This window comes from Odontesthes bonariensis, chromosome 24 (assembly GCF_027942865.1).
Source record: "Odontesthes bonariensis isolate fOdoBon6 chromosome 24, fOdoBon6.hap1, whole genome shotgun sequence".
Lineage (NCBI taxonomy): Eukaryota > Metazoa > Chordata > Actinopteri > Atheriniformes > Atherinopsidae > Odontesthes > Odontesthes bonariensis.
The window spans coordinates 19,835,990-19,859,466 of NC_134529.1; the positions used below are offsets into that span (position 1 = coordinate 19,835,990).

The window sequence follows — 23,477 nt, forward strand, 5'->3', positions numbered from 1 at the left end:
CTTCCTCTTTTAGGGCTTTTTTTATGTATTGACATTAACAGAAGACATGGCTCCTCTGGAGTCTATGCTGTTTGAAGTCTGACCAGCGGGACTGCATTCTTTGGCTGCAAAAACTAGCCAATTTGATCTCTTCATGAGGGTCTACCATAAATGGGTAAAATCATCCCCAAGTGTCAACTATAGAGCATATTCCAGCTAATGATTATGTCGCTGTTACAGTTTCTGCCTTTTTAGCGCTCTAACAGGATTGAGCGTTGACATGAAAAACAAGGCAGCAGGTATAAAAGCTTTTAATAATGAATCTGTGACACTTACACATTTTGGGGGAAAAGGCTTTGTCAGGTTAAGAGTTAAATATGAATGCGGGCGTAACATGATGCAAATGAGTCTCTGTTGCCGACTGACTTTTGGCTCCAAAAGCCTCTTAAGGGTGACATGTCAGATAATTTTTGACTGTCAGAAAAGCTGGCACAATTTGTTTTTGTCTTCTTATAAATTGTAAGCGGACATTTTGAGAAGGATGTCTGTTACAAAATTGTCCGCATCAGTTTGACTCTAAATCTGTTATTTAACTTTCAGATCAAGCAGACCTCTCCTCTTTATTGCTGAACTGAGTCTCTGTTCCCCTCCTGGCTGAATGTTGCCTCTTCTGAGTGTATAATCAAGGTGCCCCGTAAAGATCTAGGTTGAGCTATCATTACAACATAGAATGGCCATTCTTTTCTTCTTTTTTTTTCCTCTCTCTGTTTGCTGAAGGCACCTGCTTTAAATTTATTGTGGTCAAGGAAACAGAAAACATTAATATTTATCAGATGGGAACACAAGGAGAGGAGGAAGTTTAATAGTTGTTCTTCAAATCCTTTAAATTTGTACTGAGCGTGGTAAGGATGTGACCAAAAATCTCTTGGTGTGTGACCTGCATATTTTCCCGGTAAATGAGACATGTTAAATGGTGTGCCAGAGGGAAAATGGGTCTTTCCAAGCAGCACACACTGTTCCGATCATCACAGATAACCAAGCTGGAAGGCCAGGGACCTAATTTAAGGGCTATTTACCATATGCCAGTTTTTCAATGGAGCTGTACCCAGCTGTGGACGTGAGCAAAAAAGAAAAAGAAGAAAACATCCGTGACAAAACGCCCACAAACATAGATGCCCCTGGATGGTGTTTGAGCTCCTCTTCAGTTTTAGTTGTATATCCACTGAAAATAAGGAAATGAAGGGAAAGAGTCACCACTTTTTACAATTTAAAAGAAAAAGAGAGATGGGATGTGATTAATTCCCAAGCACATTCTCTCGATCTATCACCTTTGACTGATTCATCGGCAGCAAAAGGAGCTCAGTTTTTTTTTTTTTTCTTCGCAGCGGTAATCCTATATTGGTGTTTCAGCGAGGTTTTTCTCGGAGCAAGTTAAGTTTTTTATTTTTTTTTCTATTTGTGAACTTGTATATGCAGCCCACAATAGAAGTACTGAAATTACTGTTGAACCCTCACTCGCCCCGTCTTATCGTCCACCATCTATTTCTTTTGTTATGTGGATATTCTGCTTATCTTTTTGGCTCCTCAGTCCCTCCACTTGCTCTATTCGCAATCTTTCTTTTTTCAGGTGACAATGCTCTCGGCGTGTGTAAGCATCGCCGGGAGCAAAAGGAGGCCAATGGTGTGGTTGGAAATGTCAACAGCACACCAAAGCAAAAAAGAAAAATTGTCCGGCGTTGCTCACAAATTCAGCCGCTGGAGTGACTTTGCTGCATCATGCGAAGCATAAAGTCTCCCTTCAGAAAGGAGGGCCAGTGGTTAATACCAGGCATCTTAGCCAACGTTTATTTCTGCCATCAACAATGAGCTGTCCTGTACAGGTCATTTTTTTTTTTTTTTTTGTTAGAACTTTATTTTTATTAAGCGAAACACAAACATTCCTTGACAACATTCACAAATTATGAGACAGTACTAGCGACACCAAAAAACAAAACACAAAAACAAAACAAAACAAAAAAAAAAACATTGGGGCCCAGAAACCTGGATAATACTAATGAGTGAAAAATAACAAGTAAGTAAATAAATAAAGGGACAGTTAAGACACTCCAGCATATTGTGGGATTCCCCTCAGTTAGAGAGATATCTTGCTATAGGTAGCCACCTCCTCACAAAAACATCAGACCTTAATTGTAGTTGAGCGGTTAAAGCTTCCATTCCATACACCTCCCTCAGCTTCTGTTTCCACTGTGCCACTGTAGGTGGCTGTGGATTCATCCATTTTATTGTCACCATTTTTCTAGCAGTCATCAGAAGTATATGTAACAAGTGCTTTTGGTCTCTAGTGTACATGCCTTCAGGAGTTAGATCAAAAAGAAACTGACTTGGGGTGAATAGTACATTGATTCCCAGAACTCTATCTATCTTGCTCTTTACCCCCTTCCAAAAGGGAAGCATACAGGTCATTTTAATAGTTAAATAGTTAGGATGAAAAAACCTCAAGCCACCAAGCAAATCGCAGAAAGCAGGTAAATTACTATAATAATTGTTTCGCTTCAATGTTCTTATAAGATTTCTACCTATGTGCTTCTGTTTGTGTTAATTCCCTGCTAATCTAAATTCATGACACTTGTACTTGATGTAATGTCATTAAAACAAATATGTTTGCCAGATTCGTTACAGAAAAGAAAGGTAAAAAAAATCTTTAAGTGGACATGCGGACCAAATAGCTGCCATGATTTTTACAAATTTAACATGGTTACATTTGTCCTACTACTTGTAACCAAACCAATTAGCCACCTAACTTACTGAGGCAGCTTACTGCAATCTAGAAATTGGTGTCCATTTTCCTAATGTACCTGGCGCTCCTACGGGTCTGCTCACTTCATACTCACTTTTTCAGTTGTCTTGGTAGACGACAGCGGTGAGTGGTAGACGGCTATGTTAAGTTTACCTTCCATTATTGTTTAGATCGATGTCATTAATTCATGAATAGATCTGCTGATTCTTGCTCTCGACGATGGCGGACAAATCTCGACGCTGATCTAGTCACGGCAAAACGTCACGAGATGAGTCACTCGAGCTGAAACATGTTCAACTTGTGCGGATGTGTCTTTGTGACTTCACACAATTATGAAAACACGTCTGCTGCGTCTTTCCATTGGCTTTTGTCACTGCCCAAACAGTTCACATCCACTGGCCTGAACACGCCAACAGGCACAAAAGTGACTTGGCTTGGTTTAGGGGAAAGATGATTGGTTGCATTAAATTGGATTCTACGGGGACCCTGTGCATTTAGACCAAACAAAGTACTGTTTGGAGATTAGGCTTGACTGCCATACGTGAAGGGAACTTCTTGTAGAGTCATCTGCATTATTACATCCAGCAAACGACAGTTTCCAGCAACGTTGAATGACAGTGATTCAGGGTGTTGTGAACATTCTGGGTTTTGTGACTTTCAGCCCAGTAAATGCCTCCTGCAGAACGTTCCCTCCTGCACGAGTTATCTCGAATTTGACTTTGAGGAGATTTTGCAACAATGAGAAATTGGAAAGTCTTTCTTTTGTTACTGCTCCCAAATATATGGCCTCATTTCATCGGCTTAACAACCTCATTTAAATGAGCCTAATGACTCCCACTAATGTCCGGGCATGGCCGAGAGATTGTGATTGCTCTCACAAGCGATGTCCTCTGAATGCACATTGTATATCTCCATTATGAGGCCTGGTCTCTGTGGAAAACACAACCCATTTGTTGTCTTCGCCCATTGCTCAAGATTAATTTTGATATCAATTTGGTGGCTTCTCTGTTATACAGTTTATACATTAAGATTTGTGGGGCCAAATGGATTGTTTGTGAGGACGAGGAGGAGAATTATTTTGTGCCCTATATTTTTCAGAGAGCTGTTCATGACAAAAAAATGTTGTTTTCAGTCGCTGGAAAAAAAAGCAAAGTTTCACAGATCCATTGCATCAGTCATTTCAAGTGTATCCTTCTCTTTTTTGTCCATTGCTTCCCAGCAGTATAGCTTTTGACAGCGGAATTGAGTGCTGGAAAGGTCACTGAAATGCTAATGCAGAAATATAATTTCCATTCTGCTCTTTAGAATTCACAGAGAATACTTTGCTAAAGGGAAATGTTAAATCTCCACATTAGAAGCATTAGTTGCTTCTGTGTCACCCCAATGTCAGCCTTTGTGATGACTCCGCTGTGTCGCGCTCAATATACAGTCTGATGGTTTTCGTTAAACATCGGAGTGTGAAACCAGCACTTGGCTTGCCCCATTATGGATCAATTTAAATAAGAGACTATGCTCGGCGTCAACACAAATCAATATGTGGACAGGCTTCCTCATGTGGTCGTAACCACCAAAGCAGCCCCCATTATGCGAAGCACTCGTGTCAAAGAGGAGTGTAAAAGCACACACAGACACAATGTGACAGGAAATCAATGCTTTCTGATGGGGACTGAAATCTGACGGCTCAATAAGCTTTGAAGTGAAGAACATCTTTCTAAAGTTTTCCCTTTACGACCAAACCTGCATCCTGTTCCTGCAAGGGACTAAGACGCTCCCGACCCTGCATACTGTTTCAGATATGTGTTTCAGCCCCTGCCAACGAGCACACAGGGTACCAGTGTGCAGGGCTGATAAAGGGAAACGAGAAAGCACAGATGCTGCAGCCGAGAGCAGTGCTGCTGCCTTTAAAGCCCACCTCCAGAGGCATCATTACCTCATTCGGATATAGTAAAGGGGAGTGAGCACACTGCTGGTCAAGAGGACGGATATTTGGACAGAATCCTCTAAAAACTTACTTTCGAAACCGGCTGAGACAGCAGTGTCGAGGAGTTCTTATCTCTTAAAATTCCCTCTCCAAGAGACATCTGACTACTGCCTAGAGCAAATGCAGACAGCCACATTTGTGATATCCAAGAAACGGTTAAACCGCTAATGGTCTCTGTTTTAGCATAAAAGTGAGGCGGGAGTGATAGGACGGAGAGACGGAAGACTCCCCATGTGTGAATATTCACCTCTACGCGGCATGCCAGTTTTATTTTTGGCTGCTGGAACACTTTTTAATAATATGACTCATCCATGTTATTATTGTTAGTGATAAATCATCCAACTCATAAATATTAATGTTGTCTGTCTGTCTGTGTCCAGCAAACAGAGACACTTTTTCATCTCCCATAATCACGCAGCAAATAAGTGAACTGAGTGATGAAATGAAATTACTTTATGAATCTTAAAGAGATTCAGTTCAGGCTTAAAAAGTCTCCCCCTTGGTTTTTTATTTTTTATTTTTTTTTCCAGTACTGGCTGTCACACGTGCAACTCATGTGTGGCAAAGCAAATCTTTGTATGGCACAAGGACTGGTGAAATAACTACGAAATGACATTCCTGCCAAGTTTGAAGGCAATATGTGGAAGAATAGACATATGTCAGCTAGTTAAAGAGGTTTCTTTCTGACACACTCTCCCTTTATTTTATTCCATACAACTGTGTTGTTAGCCTGCAGTTAAATGGAGCAGACTGAGGAGAGCCGGGTACCTTCAAAATGGAAAAACAAAGGAAACTAAATGTGTGAACTTCAACACTGACAGGCGCGCTGCACTGATTTACCTCTTGAAGTAGCATAGTCTTGCACAGCTTTTACAGTATTTATGAAAATGGAAAGCATTGTCATCAATCTTTTTCTTTTCCAATGGAATTTAAGTCTTAAGCGGGTTTAGAACACTTTTTAAGATTTATTTTTATTTTTTTTTTCCCCACAAAAGGGCTGCTGAGAAACAACACAGGCATGAAGACGTCAACCGGGCTTCAAAAAACATCCTAATTTTACTCGTCAGTTGTAACTTTCAACACACGAACACCGGAGACGGACCTTGAAATTACTTTTGCCATCTGTATAGAGCAGCATTAGCATTTGAAAAACCAACAACATTAGGCCAAATCGAGAGAAGCTCATTCACAGCCAGTTGAAAGGCGTCTCCAAACAGAGAAGTCTTTTGCTTTAAAGAAAAAAAAGAGAAATCCTCCCATAATTGAAGCGAAGGTCCATTTATCCACCTGCCGCAGCGTAGTTCATGGCTATTTTTCAGTTTCTTTAGGAGTCCTGGGTCTCTAATGATCCCAGCATGTCTCTCCAGTGTATGTCCCACCCCAAGCGGTGCGCTGTGTGGACACCCTCCTGTGTTTGCAGCAGAGCTCTGCTGACCGCTTCATCTTATGGGATAAAACCAGCCTTTCAGTCTTCTCTCAAACCCCTGGGGGAGCTGAGCTGGAGTTCCAAGAGTAAAACCTCAAAGGTTGGAACACCACCACAGGTCACACGTGTTACTGCCGGGAGCTCTGCTTTTTGGCTGCTAGTCTCAAGCAGGCGTTCACATCCTTTCTAGAGTCATTTCACTGACGAAAAAATAGATTTAGAATATCAACTTGTTTATTTTCCTGTTTAGATGCAGAGTGTGTCAATTTCTCCTGCATGGAAATGCTTTTTTAGCATATAAAAAGGGTGGGGAAAAAAATAGGTTTTACCCGCAGAGGCACACTGGTAATTATATACGTTAGTGAACTCATAAGGGGTTTTAATTTGACAGCAGTAATAAAGAGACTTCTGCACCCCTGCTTTTGTCTGTTGTTTTTAGAAATCCCAGTGAAAGGTGATGGATACTCTTCAGCCAAGTGGCATATTCATTTCAGTTCATCTGAGCAGAGCTGATAAATCTGGTCATCGTCTTTTTTTTTTTTTTAATGCTGCTGTGCTGCGGCATTAATTATGCACATTTACAATAAAGTCTAGTCACTTGCTGTGCCTTTTTATTTTTAGTTTAATTACTTCCGCTTCTATTCTGATTAGAGATTTTTTTCGCCTCTGGGTGTTGAGGTGATGTTGTGATTTAACAATGTAAATGGCATTAGAGACAGAGTGGTATAGATGTGGGGGAGATGGCTGGGGAAGTTGGCTCATTTTAATGTAGTTTTGCTGTGAAATCGGCTTCTTCAGAGAGCATAGTCGGGCATTCTGTCAGACTAAGGAAGGGTGTGGGCCAGAAATCTTGCTGCTCTGTACTTTTGGTCCCTATTGACAGAATCCTTTTTTTTCCCCCAGATTTCTCAGTGCCCAGCAAAAGTCAATAGGACGCTCCATGGGATCCATCTAACTGCCTGTCTGCTCCGCCTGTTTTATAAGCATGCATGCATGCACAGTATCGAAGAATGAATATCAAATTCTATGTTTAAATCCTCAAACCTCGCTAGAGTCTTTCTCTTAAGCATAGTTGTTATTACTAATGTAGCTTTTTTTTTTTTTTTTTTTTTCCTCAGGTCCGCTTAATAAAAGTACAACAGAATTCGAATAAAGATGTTCTGTTCTGCATTTAGCTCCTGTAAGCAGATGTGGATTAGAGAGGTCTGCTCAGGTTCAATTAAACCTCTGCATGCTGTGAAGTGAATGTCTCTCAGGAGCAACATGTTCTGCTTTCCCATCACATCCGTTTGGCAGTTACTGTGATAGAGAAATAAGCGAGAAATGAGTGCAAGGGGGCGTGGGAGGTTATGGTCAAGCTACCAGAATACAGGATAGGGCAGGTATATTTAAAAAAAAAAAAAAAAAGGCTTTTAGCTGCTTTACACAAACTGAGGTTGGTCTTTTCCATTGATTTATTAAACACGGCACCTGACTTATCCTTGATGGAAAGAAGTTGAAGGTGGATGTTTGGCTGCTACAACGTGATGATAACAGGATAGCTTAATCCAACAAAGTGCCTTGATCCGGAAGTGACAGCAACATTCACACAGTGTGATACTGTCAAGGCAATACTGGAGCACTGTTTAACAACCATAAAAGCTTGTACTGTATGCACATGGAGGTAATGAAATTATTTTGTGCAGTGTGCTAGTTTGGTCCTTGGAGCAATATTTGTACGTGCACATGCCCCCCCCCCCCCCCTTTAATTTTCTGGCCTTGACACGTTTATTTGCAATTTGGTCTTATCTGCCGGCACATCCAGCATTTGGCTTGCATATTACATGCATTGTAAAAATCACTGAACAATGCTTCACATGGTTTGCAAAGTAGATGTTGTTTTCCTTTCACATTGCAATAACATTACAAATCCAATTTATTCTTTAGTTCTAAATGTCTGTTTGTCCAGTTAATGCTCACTTTCTGGATGCACTTATTAGGGCTCAGACACGGACACAAAAGGCCACGCGAGGTAACCCTCTTGCCTCAATTTCATCCACAGACGAGAGCTCTGCAATCATCTGTGAGTCTGTGATGCAGCCGCTGTGACAGGCAGTGGATATTCTGTTCCCCAAACACTCACCACACATCAGGCGGGGTCACGGCCTGCTGCAGACCCGTGCCTCTTAACTGTCGCCGCCACTTCCAAAGCAGGCCAATGTGGTCTGTGACACTCTCCTCTGGGAGGTGTTACCATGACATTAAGAAATCTCCACAGCTCCACATGTCCAAGAACTGGTCACCCTCTCTAAGAAGCCTCACCGTGCCGCTCGGCCCACCGATAAGAGATGTTCGGCTTAGCCGTTTTCTTTAGATGCAAGAGGAGAGAACACATGAAAAAGGGGAGGGGATGAGGTAGGGTTTGGAGGGCATACGCTGCAACCTCGGAGCACTCATGGGATATTAGGCGGTCTTTCCAGCCCTGCTTCCCCACTGAAGCTTATCGGCCTCGCCCCTGCGATCACGCTTCTCTTTTCTGGAACGTGTGCGCCGAGCCAGGAGCTGTCGGAGTGTCTTAGCTGGAATTTCAGTGGAAGTGAAGTCCGTTCCCCTTCACTCGTTCGACCCGGGGCATGAAATTATAGAGTCTGTATCCGCACCCCTTTCTGCGGTACATCAGTGGCATATATACCCTGTGGGCGCTCGTGTTGTGTGTATTCATTGTGTTTGTACGTTGTGCTGCTCGGGGTCAGTGTTAAATGTCGGTGCCTGCAAGGATGTACTTTGTTTAGGTTTTCAGGTTTTAGAGTACAGACTGGAAGTCAGGAACAGTCAACTGCCAGTAATGGCTGACATTTGTTTTGTATAAAGAGATATCGTCCAGATGGTGACTATGGATATGACATTTCCGTAAGCCGCTCCATTTCTTAAGGAAAGAGACGGGCATCATGAATGCGGGCTAAAAATAAACCAAAATGACTTGAATATTTTGGAGACACTGAGCAGCCTTTCTGTGTTTTAGATTGAGTTGAACTCTGACACATTTACTCATTTCCAACTTTGCACTATATCCTCCTTTAGTTCTTGCCTTTATAGAGTAAAATGGTGAGAAAAATCCCAGATTTATAATGCAAGTGTTTCTCCACAGAAGCTGTTTTTGTTTCAGCCTCACCCAGCAAAGAGGAATTTGTATACCCATTTTGATAGCTCTCTCTATTCACAAAGAAGTCTTAAAGTGTCACAAAAGATGTGCTTTAAGTCATTTCATTGCCTGAAAAGCACAACAGCTATCCGTCTCCGTCTACTCAGTGTGCAGCCTTGATGCTGAATACACACCTTCACCATCGATGGCACCTCGGTGTACGAGTCTTTAAGATGGCTGCCAAACATGGCACGGTAGCCTCTTTGTTTACTAGCTAGATGCTCTGCTATGCTCCAGTCTAATAGATTGGACACAGCCACCTCGTGGTTTTGGCTCCAGCATTCAGTGCCATTATGACAGAAGTCCAGAACAAATCCACTTCACATTTAGGTGTCACCGCGCTGTCATGGAGAGGAGATACCTCTATACAGTAAGTGAATAATGTCCGAAAGAAAATGAGATGTGCACTTTTGTTCGCCCCTTAATGCTCCTGGTCAGTTTCGGACCACACTCGGCTCTGAATGGAGGAGGAAAAAGATTTTTCTTCCACTCCTCTCCATTTTAGAGGAGCTGAAAATGATCTGTCGTAGGCAATGATACAAGGCAACGTGATGGATGGGTTTGTCTTACTCTGCCTTTCAGTCTTTCACACCTTCCTCCGCTGCCATTCTTTCTCTGTCTTTTCTCCGAGGAAAGCCATTATTTCCATCACCTCCTACATTTCAGCCAAATTCACTCTATCATTTCATGCCTGGCCAAAGTGAGGAAAAAGCCCTTCTGTAACAGTTACATTTCACGTCCTTTCTTGCACATACATTTTTTTTTGTGTGTATGTTTTATTCATGTTGTGGAATTGGAATGTGATATTATTTTACCGCTGCACCCAATATGGCGAGGCTGCTGTAATCTAAATTCCTTTCTGATTAAATTTGTGTACATGCATCTACCAGGAGATCGCCCGCTTATCGAGGAGGTGCATATTTTCCGTTGCATTTCAATTAAACCATGATGGCAGCTCGATGCTGGACCAGCAGCCCGCGAACATACCAGGTCCATTCTTATAGTAAGAATGGATGTCTAAACCAATCAGGAAAACAACTGGACATTAACAGACCCGGTTGATTTACTAGACCAAGTGAGTGGTGTTGCACAACGGTGAACCACCTCCTCGCTCGCAGACTGTTGTTTTCCCTTTTGTGCGTAAAGATTTTTGCTTCCAGAGGAACACTGAATCTTAAACGGTGGAACATAATCAAGCAGTGTAGCTTTGGCCAGAAAATTTTACGTCGGTGTCTCATTGTGTGTGGCAATTGCGGTAATGGCATTGCACAAGATTAACTTTTCAGTGTTGTGTTGTTCCTGACCATGTCTGTCTTTGTTTTAGCGCCTGTCTCTATTTAAGACCCCCCGCCCCCCTCACTCATCACCCTTCCTGTAAGTCGGTCCCCTCCGCTTGCCGTTTCTCCACCTGTCTTTACACCCAAACCTGTTATTCAATCTGAGCTGTTGGTTGATTTAATCAGCGTATTCGGTGATGATGTTTACCCCGGTGGGATCTGGGTGTAAACATAATCATCCCTCTCACTCTCCTGTGCTCTCTATTGTTATTTCTCCCCAAGTTTCACAATGAAGTAACTTCTCTGCGGAAATTGAAGCCACTTCTTAGCGGGATGGGAGCGCAATGTGTTCGGGCTTAAGTATAAATACTCAAATCACAAGCACAATATGTGCAAAGAGCTGGGGCTTATTTAGAATGTCCACGGTGGTAGTTTTCTGTGGAAGCTTGATGTCTTGCTTTGTGTTTTCATAGGATTAAACTGGTGCAGTAAGTCAGGCGGGCGATGGCTGGCTTGAATAAAAAGCAAAGGCAACTAAATGCGATAAGCACAAGCTTTTTGTTTATTTGGATGTGGATAACTCGAAGCAATCAAAGGCCAGAGTCCTGGATCAGCACGAGGCCCCCTCCTATACGTACTAGCAGCAGATGGTGGCCAGAGGCAAAAAAGCTCTGGTAGGAAGGTACGATGCTGCTGCTGCTGCTGCTGCTGCTGCTGCTGCTGCTGCCTGCTACTGCAGGATGGTAGAGCAGCACATAGTGATGGATGTCAGCATTTGCCAAATCCGAAAAAATAGCCAATGCGCCAGCTAGAATTAGACTGCTGCCTCCGCAGCACTGACAGAGGTTGGCAAGTATATATATTTAGGCCTGGTTTGTCTTGATTTCATCATCCTCTGTTCAGTGCATGACTCGACATGTCTGCAACGTTCATGGGTTTGAGAGGAAGGGAGATGCTTCTAGTTCTGCTGTGTGTGTGTGTGTGTGTGCCGATGATATCAGAATGCCTTTACTGTCATCATACGTGGTATAATGAAATTCAAAGCCACCAAAAACAGTGCAAAGAGTGCAAATATAAAATATATAAGTAATGTAAAAAAAGGGAGGATGTAAGGTGCACAGTTTTTTACGGGACTAAAATAAATAGAATCAAATATGGTGTTAGTGGTAACATATGAAATAAAATAAAATAAGGTGTTAGTAGGTATGTGGATGTATTGCACACAACAGAGTCTGGTCATAATTTGAATATTGCACAAGAATTGGGATTGTCCAAGGGATGATCAGTGAGTGTCAGAGTTGAGACTGGTTATGGCTTTGGGGAAAAAGCTGTTTTTAAGTCTGCTTGTCCTAGTCCTGATGCACCTGTAGCGCCGCCCTGAGGGCAACAGGTCAAACAGGGCAGAGCCAGGGTGGGAGCTGTCTTTGGAGATTGCCTTGGCTCTGCTGAGGCAGCGGGAGGTGTAAATGTCCATCAGGGAGGGGAGAGGGCAGCCGATGATCTTCTGTGCTGCCTTGACGACTCTCTGCAGCCTCTCCCTGTCAGCGGCGGTGGAGCTGCCGAACCATACTGTGATACAGTATGTCAGCAGGCTCTCGATGGATGAGCGGTAGGTCAGCAGCAGGTTGGAGTTGAGGTTGTGCTTCCTGAGAACTCTCACTCTCAAGTGTAGATGGCTGTGATGTTCTCTGACCAGGAAATGTTGTCAGAGATGAGGACGCCGAGGTACTTGAACGTGTGGACCTGAGGAGATATATGTTAATATAGAGAGCTAAAGCTTCTTAAATACAAACCATAAAGGAAAAATGTCACCTCAAAAGGTAAACCAATAATAATTAGCAAAATGATGTAAACTATTATTTACAGTTCCCCCTGCTTCCTCACAGATCAGGCTTTTACCCTCACTGTCCGATTACGCCGTCACCTGCCGCATGTTCTTGTTTTCACAATTCTGACGCAAACCTCCAGGTTTTTTAATTTCATTCTTTTTCCTTTTCTGCGCTCATTCTGTGCTCAAGAGTTTTCAAGTCGTAACCAAAATCCAGATGAGTGGTTTGGTCTCCAGCCAGTTTGTTAATGTCTCTGTGAGCTGCTGAGCATTTAATAGTACATGCTGCATCTCTCACTGAGCAGAGCAGACGCAGAGTGCAATGTCCTGGTGTCGGGACAAACAAAAGGGCAGCCACGTCATCAGAAAATTGACTTGTTGCTAGGTGCTATTCTTAGTTTTTTTCTTTTTCTTTCTTTCGAAAACTAAAATGACAAAACAAAGAAAAAAGGACCTAAAAATGCGACAAATCTAGTTTTTATACACATTTCTAATCATTTCTTTGTAAAAATGAAATGTTTGAGGTGGCTTTTGCTGTTTCACAAAAAGAGTTTATGCTTATAATGGAAACACCTGTTGGGACCAACAGATTTAACAACTTCTCCACTGAACAATGCACTGGGCTGGCTCTTCATAGTGTGTAGCCAATGGGGATACACTTCTAAAAAAACCCACCACCACGAGAAGTTTGTCAGAACAGCAAAAAAAAAGTGTGGCACTTCACACAGGCTGACAGCGTAACCTTAAAGCCGACAGCATGCATCCAAAGCATTCTTAACAACAAAAACCATAATTTCACATTTTCAACGCAATACACACGATAAATGTTAATTGAATCTGGTTGCAGGGATTCCATGAAGGATTTGTAATCGTGTTTCCACCTTGTATGGTTGTGGGCACAAGAATAACCTCGGCTTTACCTTCGAATCAACAGTTTAGACGACAAAGGTCGCCACACGGGCCAGTCCAGTCCTCTTACCCTGTTCTACTCGGCCATGCCTTTGTAATGTGTGTAGGATGGGGTGTGGCATTCCCTTCCAAACATGCCTGCGCATCCTTAGAAAAGATGAAGTCTTGAATTCGGCATATGCTGAATCTCGTTGTGAACCATTCTTTGCTTTGCTGAGGACACTGAAACAACCCCACACCATCACAGAGCCGACCTTAAAGACTAGACACGGCATCCATTTCCTCCAAAAAGTTCTGGAAGCATTACAGTAGTCTGAGCACATTGCATGTTTCCACTGTTCGATGGTCCAGCACAGATGCGTCCTCCAGCCTAGAGAAGCTGACACCGCTTCTAGACAAGGTTGACGAAAGGCTTTTTACTCGCACGGTAAAGTTTTAAATGGGATTTGTGAATGTAATCCTTGAAAAAGGTTTCCCACGTTGTTAAATTATTAATCTCGATCTTATCTAGATGCAGTGCCGTCTGAGAAGACTGTGCACTCTTGCTCTTTACTTTCCCATGACCTGTTTAATGATATTCCACACTGCAGAGGGAGAAATATACAATCCAGTACATTGCAATTTTTTTGTGGTTTTTATCATGCTTTTTTTTTTTTTTTAGAAACTTTTTTTTTTTTTTTTTACCAAGTCCCAATGGAAATCACCCGCTGTGTTTATCCCAATTTTTAGCCTTGAATTGCCCCCATTGCCAACTTTTTCTTGGAATATACCGTACTGCAGTGGAATGAAAGTTTTTGTACTTTTGTATGTGTACAATCCAATATAACTTCAGGAAATTAGGTAAAGTACTAACTTCTAAAGCTATTCTTTAAAAAAAAAAAAAAAAAAAAAAAATCCCCAGAATGATAGTGTTAGATACCTCATGTATTTTTGAATTAAGAATCATTGTAGATAACTTATCTTTGTAATTTGTTGCAGGCCACATAATGAGTTTGTTAAATGAGGTAGTATAGCAGAGAACTGAATAATGAAAATAAGATCTAGAGTTGCACAGTTCATTGCTTGGATTACAAAGTCAAATTTTTGTTGAATATCTCGGGTTCGCATGCACATTTCTGCAATTTCATTTTGTGCAGTTCTGCATATGTGCTCAAAAAGCAAATCTATCTGAGTGTTTGCATTGAAGTGCCACATTGCACACTTCCAGCATGCGGTCCGTATGCACGGATGTTGCACACAACACAAAAAAACAACCCACACCCAGCCAGCTTGACAACAAACACAGAATGGCTTGGCTCGGCTCAAAAATTATTTATCTGGCTCCCCTCCTCCTCTCCAGCATGGTTTTTGTCAAGTCACAGGAAACCATCTGCTGCCCGGTGATAATGGGTGGCCAGGGAGGAGTGGACTGGAAATAGGAAGAGCAAATAAAATTGAGAGAAAATGGCAGCCACTGTCCCAGAACCTACAGTACCTTCCTGCCTGCCTGCAGCTTGTCTGCCATCTTAATAAACACCCTGGCGTCTGTGTGTGTGTGTGTGTGTGTGTGTGTGTGTGTATACATGCACGCCTGTGTTTCCAGTGTACATGTTTGTGTGTGTAGTTCCTATCTCACCTTGATCATTTTCAAGTCAGGATTGTTCCCGAGCCGAGCTGATATGCTGTCAGTGTGATGGCGCTGACTAAACCCCCCCACCTTCCTTTCTTTTTTACCTGGTGTGCTAGATCCGTGACAGATGGACCTCCTTTCACTATAAGAGATCTTTCGTGCAATTTTTATTTCTGTTTTTAGTAAATAGGTTGGAGTTTTAAATGCAAGGCTTGAGGATTGCGAGGGAGTTGATACCGTGAGTTGATGAGAAGCTGCCGACGCAGAGATGAAAGTGAAATATGCTTTGAGAGGGAAACTGGTAAAGCATATGTGAAAGAGGAGGAAAAACATTTGTTAAAACAAATAGCCGGCTATAGCAGTCCCACACCTTGAAATGGTCTGAGGTTTCTCTCCTCGAGTCTCCAGGGATCTCGAGTGCAATTGAGCGCTTTGGGCTTTCTGAGTAAAGCATTTCAGTTTTCTCTTGTCTGAAGTTGACAGGTTGAGCTGAACAAAAAGACCTGACAGTCTGTCTCCACCTAAACTCAGCGTCATGCTCTCACTCCATCACTCTGTTTTCTACTTTGCCTTGACATGTTTCCTTTAGCTGTGTTTTTTCCTTTGGCCCCCAGCACTTCCAAACTGTCAGATAACTTTTGAATATAGATACATCAAGCGAGTGACACTCATTGAACTTGTCTGCTTTTATGAATTTGTTGATTAGACAGCAGATGTTGCGCTGCGTCACTGCCATGTGATATCTTTAAGTGGCGAAGGCCCTTGAAAAGCTGTGATAAATCTGTCTTAAAGCTGGGTGGGAAGTTTTCCAGAAGCGGGATTGATCCAGTATGCGAGACTGCACATTAATTTGCTGTGAGCCGAATTGTTTGGACTGCGGTTTTTGTCGCTGTGTGGTCAGTCAGACGGGCTTTGTCGACACAGCTGTTGGAATGCATGATGGCGTACTTGATGAAGTGGACGCTGGGTCAGGGGGGGATAATGGAATTGAGGGATGGAGGGATCAGGCGAGAGGACACGAGAGGGGCCTGGTGACCAGGTCCTTTCTATTAACTCTGGAGGCTGGCAGGCGAGCAGGGGAATAAGGTTTGGCTCTGCCCTCTGCCTGCCCAGTTGTTAGGCGAGGCGTCCAAACTTCAGATAGGGAGAGACTAATATTGCTTAGAGGTCCAGTGGTGATTGACCCTGTGTTTTCATCAGCCTGCGCCTGCCTGATAACATTCCGTATTCTCCTCCGAGAGCAAAAATATTAGAGATGTGGGCGCCCAGGAAGGCTCGGGGAACTCTTAGTTTGGAAAAGTTGTAACGAATGCAGCCAACGCACACGTTGCAGCGAAGCTTTTCATTTTCTTTTTGTTGGAAATACAGAATCTATTTTTTTCTCATCCCTGCAAAAAAGAAATAAGAAAAGACTATGTTTGTTTAGTCTCTGTGCTGACTTTGTGCTTAGATTTTTGTTCTTATATTCAAAGTTAAGATGTACAAACTATCTGGGGACGAGTCACCACTTCAATGTAACCCACACTCGAAAGTCAATTGTTATTAACATATAAAAATGAAATATTGCTCCGTCTGCGGAGACTCTTGAGACGGCGAGCTGGACTTTTTCCCCTTTCTCCCATTATGCATAGGCTGTAATCATCACTCACTCACTGCTAATTATACACCACACTCCATTATCGCGGCTCTCTTCTAGACCTTAAAGAACTGTTCAGCTGGCAGTGATTTGTTGCATTTTTCATTCAAATCTTAAAATACTGTCTCGTGAAAAAAAATATACCTTCTTTCAATTCTTTTTTTTTTGGGGGGGGGAATCGGTCTTAAAATTGAAATATATAATTACAACCTCAGATGATCAACAACACATGAAATATAACATTGTCATTATTTATTTTGTTTTTTCAAATAAATAAATAAGTCACATGCAGAAGCAGTGTGTGAAAAATGAAGTCGACCCTTTCTGCTTCCAGATTAGTTTGGAGACTAGCAAGCAGCCAGTTGCTTCTAAACAATGCTAATAATGCTAACAAATGCTAATACATTCGATGAATTGATCATCAACAGGTGTGAGTAGCTCCATTACAAACCGATGCCTGACGGTTTTCTGCTCTGGAGTGTGCAGGTGTGAGTTAACACAATGCCAAAGAGGAACAACATCAGCAATGATCTTAGGGAAGCAAATGTTGCTGCTCATCTGTCTGGGAAGGATTACGAGAGCATTTCTTAACTATTTTTAGTCCATCATTATACAGCGAGAAAGACTATTCACATGTGCACAGCAGCTGTCAAGCACGGTGGTGGAAGGGTGATAATTTGTAATATTTTAGTTTTGCTGCCACAGGACCCGAACACCTTGCAGTCATTGAGTCCACCATGAACTCCTCTGTATACCATCTGAATCTGTCTGACAGCTGAAGCTTGGCTGAAACTGGGTCATGCAACAGGACAATTATTCCAAGCACAGCTGCAAGTCTACAACTGAAATAAGGTGTTGCAATGATCCAGTCTGTGGTGGGACCTTAAGAGAGCCATGCATAATTGATAAATGTAAATCTCAATGAACTGCGCAGTAAAGTGGGCCATAATTCCTCTACAATGATGTGAGAGACTGATAACATCAGACAGAAAATTATTATTTTAAGTTGCTGGAGCTAAAGGTGGTTCTACAAGTTGAATCGTGGGGTGTCTTTTGTTTTTCACTCTCTGCCGCATATGTGGTGTAAATATGTCTGGTGTTGTTGTTCATCTGAAGTTGTACTTATCAAACCTTCATATCCTGATACTTCAAACCTTAATATCGAACACATGACTGTGTTGTCTGTAGTCATTGATATATTTGAGTTCAGGAGCATTTGCACACTTTTGTTTGTTTTTTGAAAGTTTATTCCTTTCACCCCCCCCTTTTTTTTTCTCAAGTCTGTACTGATGTTTTGTTGTTTCTGGCGCTCTCCGCAGGTCTCCGGACTGTCTCCTGGAGACAGCCAGACCCCAGGGCTGCTGCTGGCTCCAGGCGTGAGGTGGGGACAGACGCCCATCAACCAGCTCACACCGTGGGATACCGATGAGCCTCCTGCCAAGCAACATCGAGACGGCGAGCCCACAGGTAATGAATCACACGCACAGCATTTACATACACGTACACGGTCAGGTACACTCACACTTCCTCTGCTTCTACCTGACGCAATTTTAACAGGTTTTTACATCATCAGTATGTCTGCAGGCAGCAGATGTATGCATCCACATGGACTTCACACTTATGTGCTACACCCCAGACAGTTCTGGCCAGCTACACTAGCATGAAATGCTAATGAGGCATCTTGACTGTCTTGCCCTACATAAAATGCACGCTTGCCTTCCGAACATGCATACTTTACCGATATAATCAGGCATAATATACATTCATAAATATCAGCTTTTCATAAACTAGCTTAATCATGCATAAAATTATAGAAACGTCAATTTGATGTCAGGAAGGTGGAAAAAAAAAAGACAAACTAAACATTTATGAGCCTTCTTAACCCCCCCATCCTCTCCATGTTATAGTGAATGTGTCACCTATACAGCTAAAGGGCTCCGGATGATCTCCATCAGGTAGAATACATTACACGTATTCTATTTGTGCCTTTTTAAAACTTGAACAGAGCAGTGGTGCCACTGCTGCACGGTGCACAGACCTGACATTAACGAGTTAAGCCGTTATTGAAGTTTTTTTTCTTCTTTACTCGGACTGTAATGAACTCGCCCAGAATGGCTCTGCCCTGGAGCTATTAATTTCCTTTTTTTAATTTTTTTTTGCTCTGCCGGCCTCTGCCTCCTGCTCATCACAAAATGTGCCTCATTTAAGAACAATGCCGGCACGAGAGCTTGTTCCAGCGGAAATTCTGGCCCAACAAATCCACATCATAGACAGCTGCTGCTCTGTGGTGGCAAAGAATCATGTTTCATCCCCGGCTGCCTCCTGTTCCATGCGCCTCCCAATTATAATTTGCATGTCTTACATGTATATGGGTTCATGTATTAATTATTGAAGGAGGACTCTTTCTTTGGTGAAAACTGTTTGTGGTGCTGTTTTAATGAAGGGATGCTGGTCTTGATAGAAGAGTCTGGAGCTCTGTGGTGAGGCCCCGAGGTTTTTCTCTGTCCCCACCACAGCAGCCCCCACACCCACGCTGCAGCACGGAGCGAAGCAGGAGGAGAGTGAGATGTCACCGACCCAGCACGCTGTCGCATATGACGCTCAAATCCCAGCGCAGCGTTGCATATTGATTTTCGCATGTGCGCTATTCCAAACTGTGACTGGCGTTCGCAGCTAAGCCAACTCTTCTCCACACTTCACTGAACTGTGTTGCCAGAAAGTTCTCTGCCAACTGTGCCAGAATTAATCAACGGCTCCTTTCAACACAAACTTTGCCGTCGTATCTGTTGAATAAAGTTTCTTTCAAAAATCATTTTTGGGCAAACGTAATCTTATTTGTTCAGACATCGTTGCTTTATAAAATCTGGAGTAAATAAATAAGAAATAAGTTGAGTTAAATGTTTAATTCTGGGGAGCGAGATGGCAAACGAGCTCGGGAAACATTTCATGTGAATGCAGTTCAGTTTGCAACAAGGGCCTGTAAATATTGGCCATTGCTGGGTCATAACAATGAAATTGTTCTTACCGAATTCATTGAATATTTTCCCGGTAAGAGAAGTGAAGAGCTGGAAAAGTACAAGGACGTGGAGTTGAAGGGCAGACATAATGTGTATATATATCAAATTATAATGAATGCCATTTCTACATTAAAACCTTGAAACTTTGTTTGATACAGAATTATTGTACTACCTCATTTATTTGAATCCTTTATCAAGAAGAGCTACAGAAAGGGGAAATGAAATGCAGGGTTATTGCCTGCTATCTCAATGACATGTGATTATGAACTGAACTTGCCTCTTTTCTACAGTCCTCTATTTCACCCTTCTTTTCTTTCATTTTCTTCCCACTCTCTGTCTTTATCTCTCTTTGCTCCCCATCCATCCCTGCCCAGATTATTATATCAGCAGGGTTGGTACCTGAATAATGTGGAATTTTTTTTCTTTTCTTTTTTTTTTCTGCAGCTTTTTGCATGCTGTGATTTAGCCTTTGGCCCCTTAGCAGAGTGTTAGGCTATTTTTGGAGCTTGGACCAGATCAGGAGGGGCCAGAGATGAAGTAGGAGAGAGAGAGAGAGAGGGAGGGAGGCTGTATTCGGGTCCAAAATTATTTTAATTATATGGACAGAATTGTACTTGTTCTACAAATTTGTGGTCAGTTTGACATATCTAATAATTATTCATACAGTACAGTACAAAAAGTCGTGAACCAGCCCTCATTTGTTCATGTTTCGCTTCTCAGCTGCCAGACTTTTTTGTGATCTTGAGCAATAGTTCTTCAAGCTTTCTGAAGGTCTTTCATTTCATTTTTTTTCTTTGAACACTGGCTTCTGTTTCACTCGCGTTCTGTCCAACCTTTGCTCAAGACTTTTTTTTTTTTTTTTTTTTTTTGGAGAGATGTTTAAGCCACTAAATGCTTACCACTGTAGCATAAACAAGAAAAAATTAACTCGAGATAAACCGGTGTCGTGTCGACATATGCCATTTTTGCATAGAACCAATTTTAATTCTGTCAGCTCTTTGTTATTAGCAGCCTGTCACAAAGAATCGTCATTTCTGTCCATTTCTTCAGTCGCATCTACAACTCATGCCAAAGATAACAGTTTGACAGACATGAAATAGTATACTTACACCAATAAGGTGATTCCCAAAGAGATGCCTGCTAAAAACCTGGCTTATCTCAGCACGATGTGCAGTGTGTGCTCATAAGGTTTTAGGAAACTGGAGGACAAAAGATGAAATATTAGGCCTTAAAAAAAACTATCTACAGCAGATGAATAGTATTTGAAAGTGATGTCCTTGAATATAAAAAAAATTCCAGCAAATACCCAACACAGGACCTGAGAGATGCTTCTGAACCTTCAGTTGATCCATCCACTGTTCACTGAAGCCTCATCAGAAGAAGCCGTCAAGAAGCCGTTCTTCAGGAAGGGAAACGGTGAGAAAAGGCTGAGGTATGCCAAATGGTACAAGAAGTGGACTGAAAATCAGTGGCAACAGGTCTCATGGAGGGATGAATCCTCCCCAGAGCCCAGACCTCAACATTATTGAAGCAGTGTGGGATCATCTTGACAGAGAACGGAACAAAAGGCAGCCAACATCCAAAGAAGAGCTTTGGGATGTCCTTCAAGAAGCCTGGAGAATTATTCCTGAAGACTGCTTAAAGAAATGACAGAAAGCTTGTCTGAGAGGTTTCAGACTTGAAGAATAAAAGTGCTCATACCAAATATACTTATTTTTAAGCTTGTTAGAACTGCACAAACCTTTTACACTGCGTTTCCTTTTACGAATATACATGTTCCAATAATACACTTTCCCAAATCCTGATTTTTCCCAGCACTACATACAAAAATGAGGGATGGCTCAATACTTTAGCACAATTTTGATGAGTTTGATGTGAAGAAATGTGGAAAAAAAAAAAATTGGTTGAACTGTCAGTGGTGCATTTGGTGTTAACTGAATTTATAATTGTTCCATCTGTTCCTTTTTGCCAATCAGGTCCAACCTGGGCTGCAGCAGTAGCAGCTGTCAGCCAACCCAGTCTCCTGCCCCATACCTACGCCCTCCCTCAGCCGCCATCTTTCAACCACAGCGTGACTGCGCAGTCGCCCATCATAGGAGTAACCCCTTCCATTCAGGCACCAATGCCACCGCAGCACCCCCTCATGACTGCCCATTTTCAGCTGACGCCAGTGTCGACTCAGCAGCCGCCCTCCATGGTACTGAGCATGCCCAGTCAGCCTCCGTACCATGCTGCTCAGCCAACAGTTACGCCGTCTGCCCTCGCAGCCCAAGCCAACCAGGTGGTTCATCCAAATCCTCACAGCATGATGGGCAACGGCCATTTAACCTCTCACCCCAGCCTCCTCCAGCCCCCCACCCTGCCTCTCACCAACGGACAGGCACTGCATGCCATGCCCACAGCAGCAGACAATCAGGATGGTCCAAACGGGCTGCAAATGCTGAGGACAGTCGGGAGTGGAAAGTATGAGTTCAGTGACCCAGGACATCCCAAAGGTAAGCACGACAGTCTCGACTGGTGCACATTGTAGAGGCAAATATTTTGTTTCATTTATCGCTATTTTTTTTATTTTTTTTAAATCCTAACCTAAATCCAATCAGATTAGTTTGGTTGACGACCTGAGCCTTGTATTGAATCCAAGCTGGGAAAGTGTTTAGTATCAAATCAATGTGCTCTGTTGACTGTGACCTGCTCTCATGTTGGGCCTTTCTGGAATGAAAAACACAGACCTCCAACCCCCTCGTCTTTATACCAGAGCAGTTTCAGATGCCAACGGTCGTAAAACAAGGCTCCGAACATTCAAGCAGTGGGTTGTCAAGACAGAATTTGCAACCAGAGCGATTTCACCTCAAAGCTGCTCCACAAGGTTGTTGAGAATAGGGTGCGTATAAAAGGAGGAGCGAGGCGGATGCGGCTAAAAGCCTGCAATGCCCCTTACAAAGCGTTCTTTGGGAAAATAACATGTACTGATCTTAAACTGCTACAGCACAGTAACATGGGTAACACTGTGCTCTGGAATTGGTATTTACTGCGTCAGGTTAATCTTTTCACTGCACCCCCCCCCCCCCCAAGTCCTCCTAAACACGAGGCAGGAAAGGCTTTGAGTCCCTGCCGTCACATCTCTCCTGAAATCTTTTGAAGCCTTGTTGACTTGTGCTGTGTTTGTGCTGTTGGTTCTCAGCTCCGCCTCGTGCCTGAGTCTGCAAAGCCATAAATCGGTGTTTGCTTTAACCTTGGAGTTTATGACGCAGCATGCTAGAAGCAGATGTTTGCAATTCCCTGACCAATTTTCGCATTTAATGAAGCTTTTAATTCACGTTTTAGATTGTTTTCTTTTACCTGAACCATTTTGATCAATAAAATGGGTGCAAATGAACTTGTAGATGACAAAAAAAAAGCAATTATTTTGGGGGGCCGCCTGTGATATATTAAAATGAGACTGCAGGTAGAAATGGAATTGGATAATTAGATGAGCTCATCTACTTGGTTAGGTCGAATACAAGCTTTAGAGTTTCTTCTGTGCTGAATAGACTGTTCGGGTCCAATTACATGTAAAAAATAATTCTTCCAATAGACCAAAGACTTATTGTATTTGATTGGAATTACAGTGTTTTTACGTATCAATCTTACAGAAATGATAAAACCCCTAGTAAGATTCAACTATACCCTGTCATGAAGAATTTGAATGCGCATCGTTTGTTTCCCAGTTTTTCACTTTCCCTGTTTTGATGTCGGAACGGAAACATCCCTGTTTCAGCTTTGAAAGCCTGTGCAGGCCGTGATGAAGGTCAAACTGCTAATGGAGGCCCTTGAATCTCAGATTTCCTAAAGCTTTTC

At 42.5% G+C, this 23,477-nt stretch overlaps 1 protein-coding gene across 1 annotated transcript in view; it reads left to right on the forward strand.

Annotated features, from left to right (window-relative positions):
• Positions 1-23,477, forward strand: part of klhl29 (kelch like family member 29) — a 232,935-nt gene that overhangs the window by 101,583 nt on the left and 107,875 nt on the right. The window contains exons 4-5 of the mRNA XM_075459139.1: positions 17,943-18,090; positions 21,617-22,135. Of these exons, the coding sequence (XP_075315254.1) occupies positions 17,943-18,090; positions 21,617-22,135 (667 nt within the window). The remainder of the gene's footprint in view (positions 1-17,942; positions 18,091-21,616; positions 22,136-23,477) is intronic.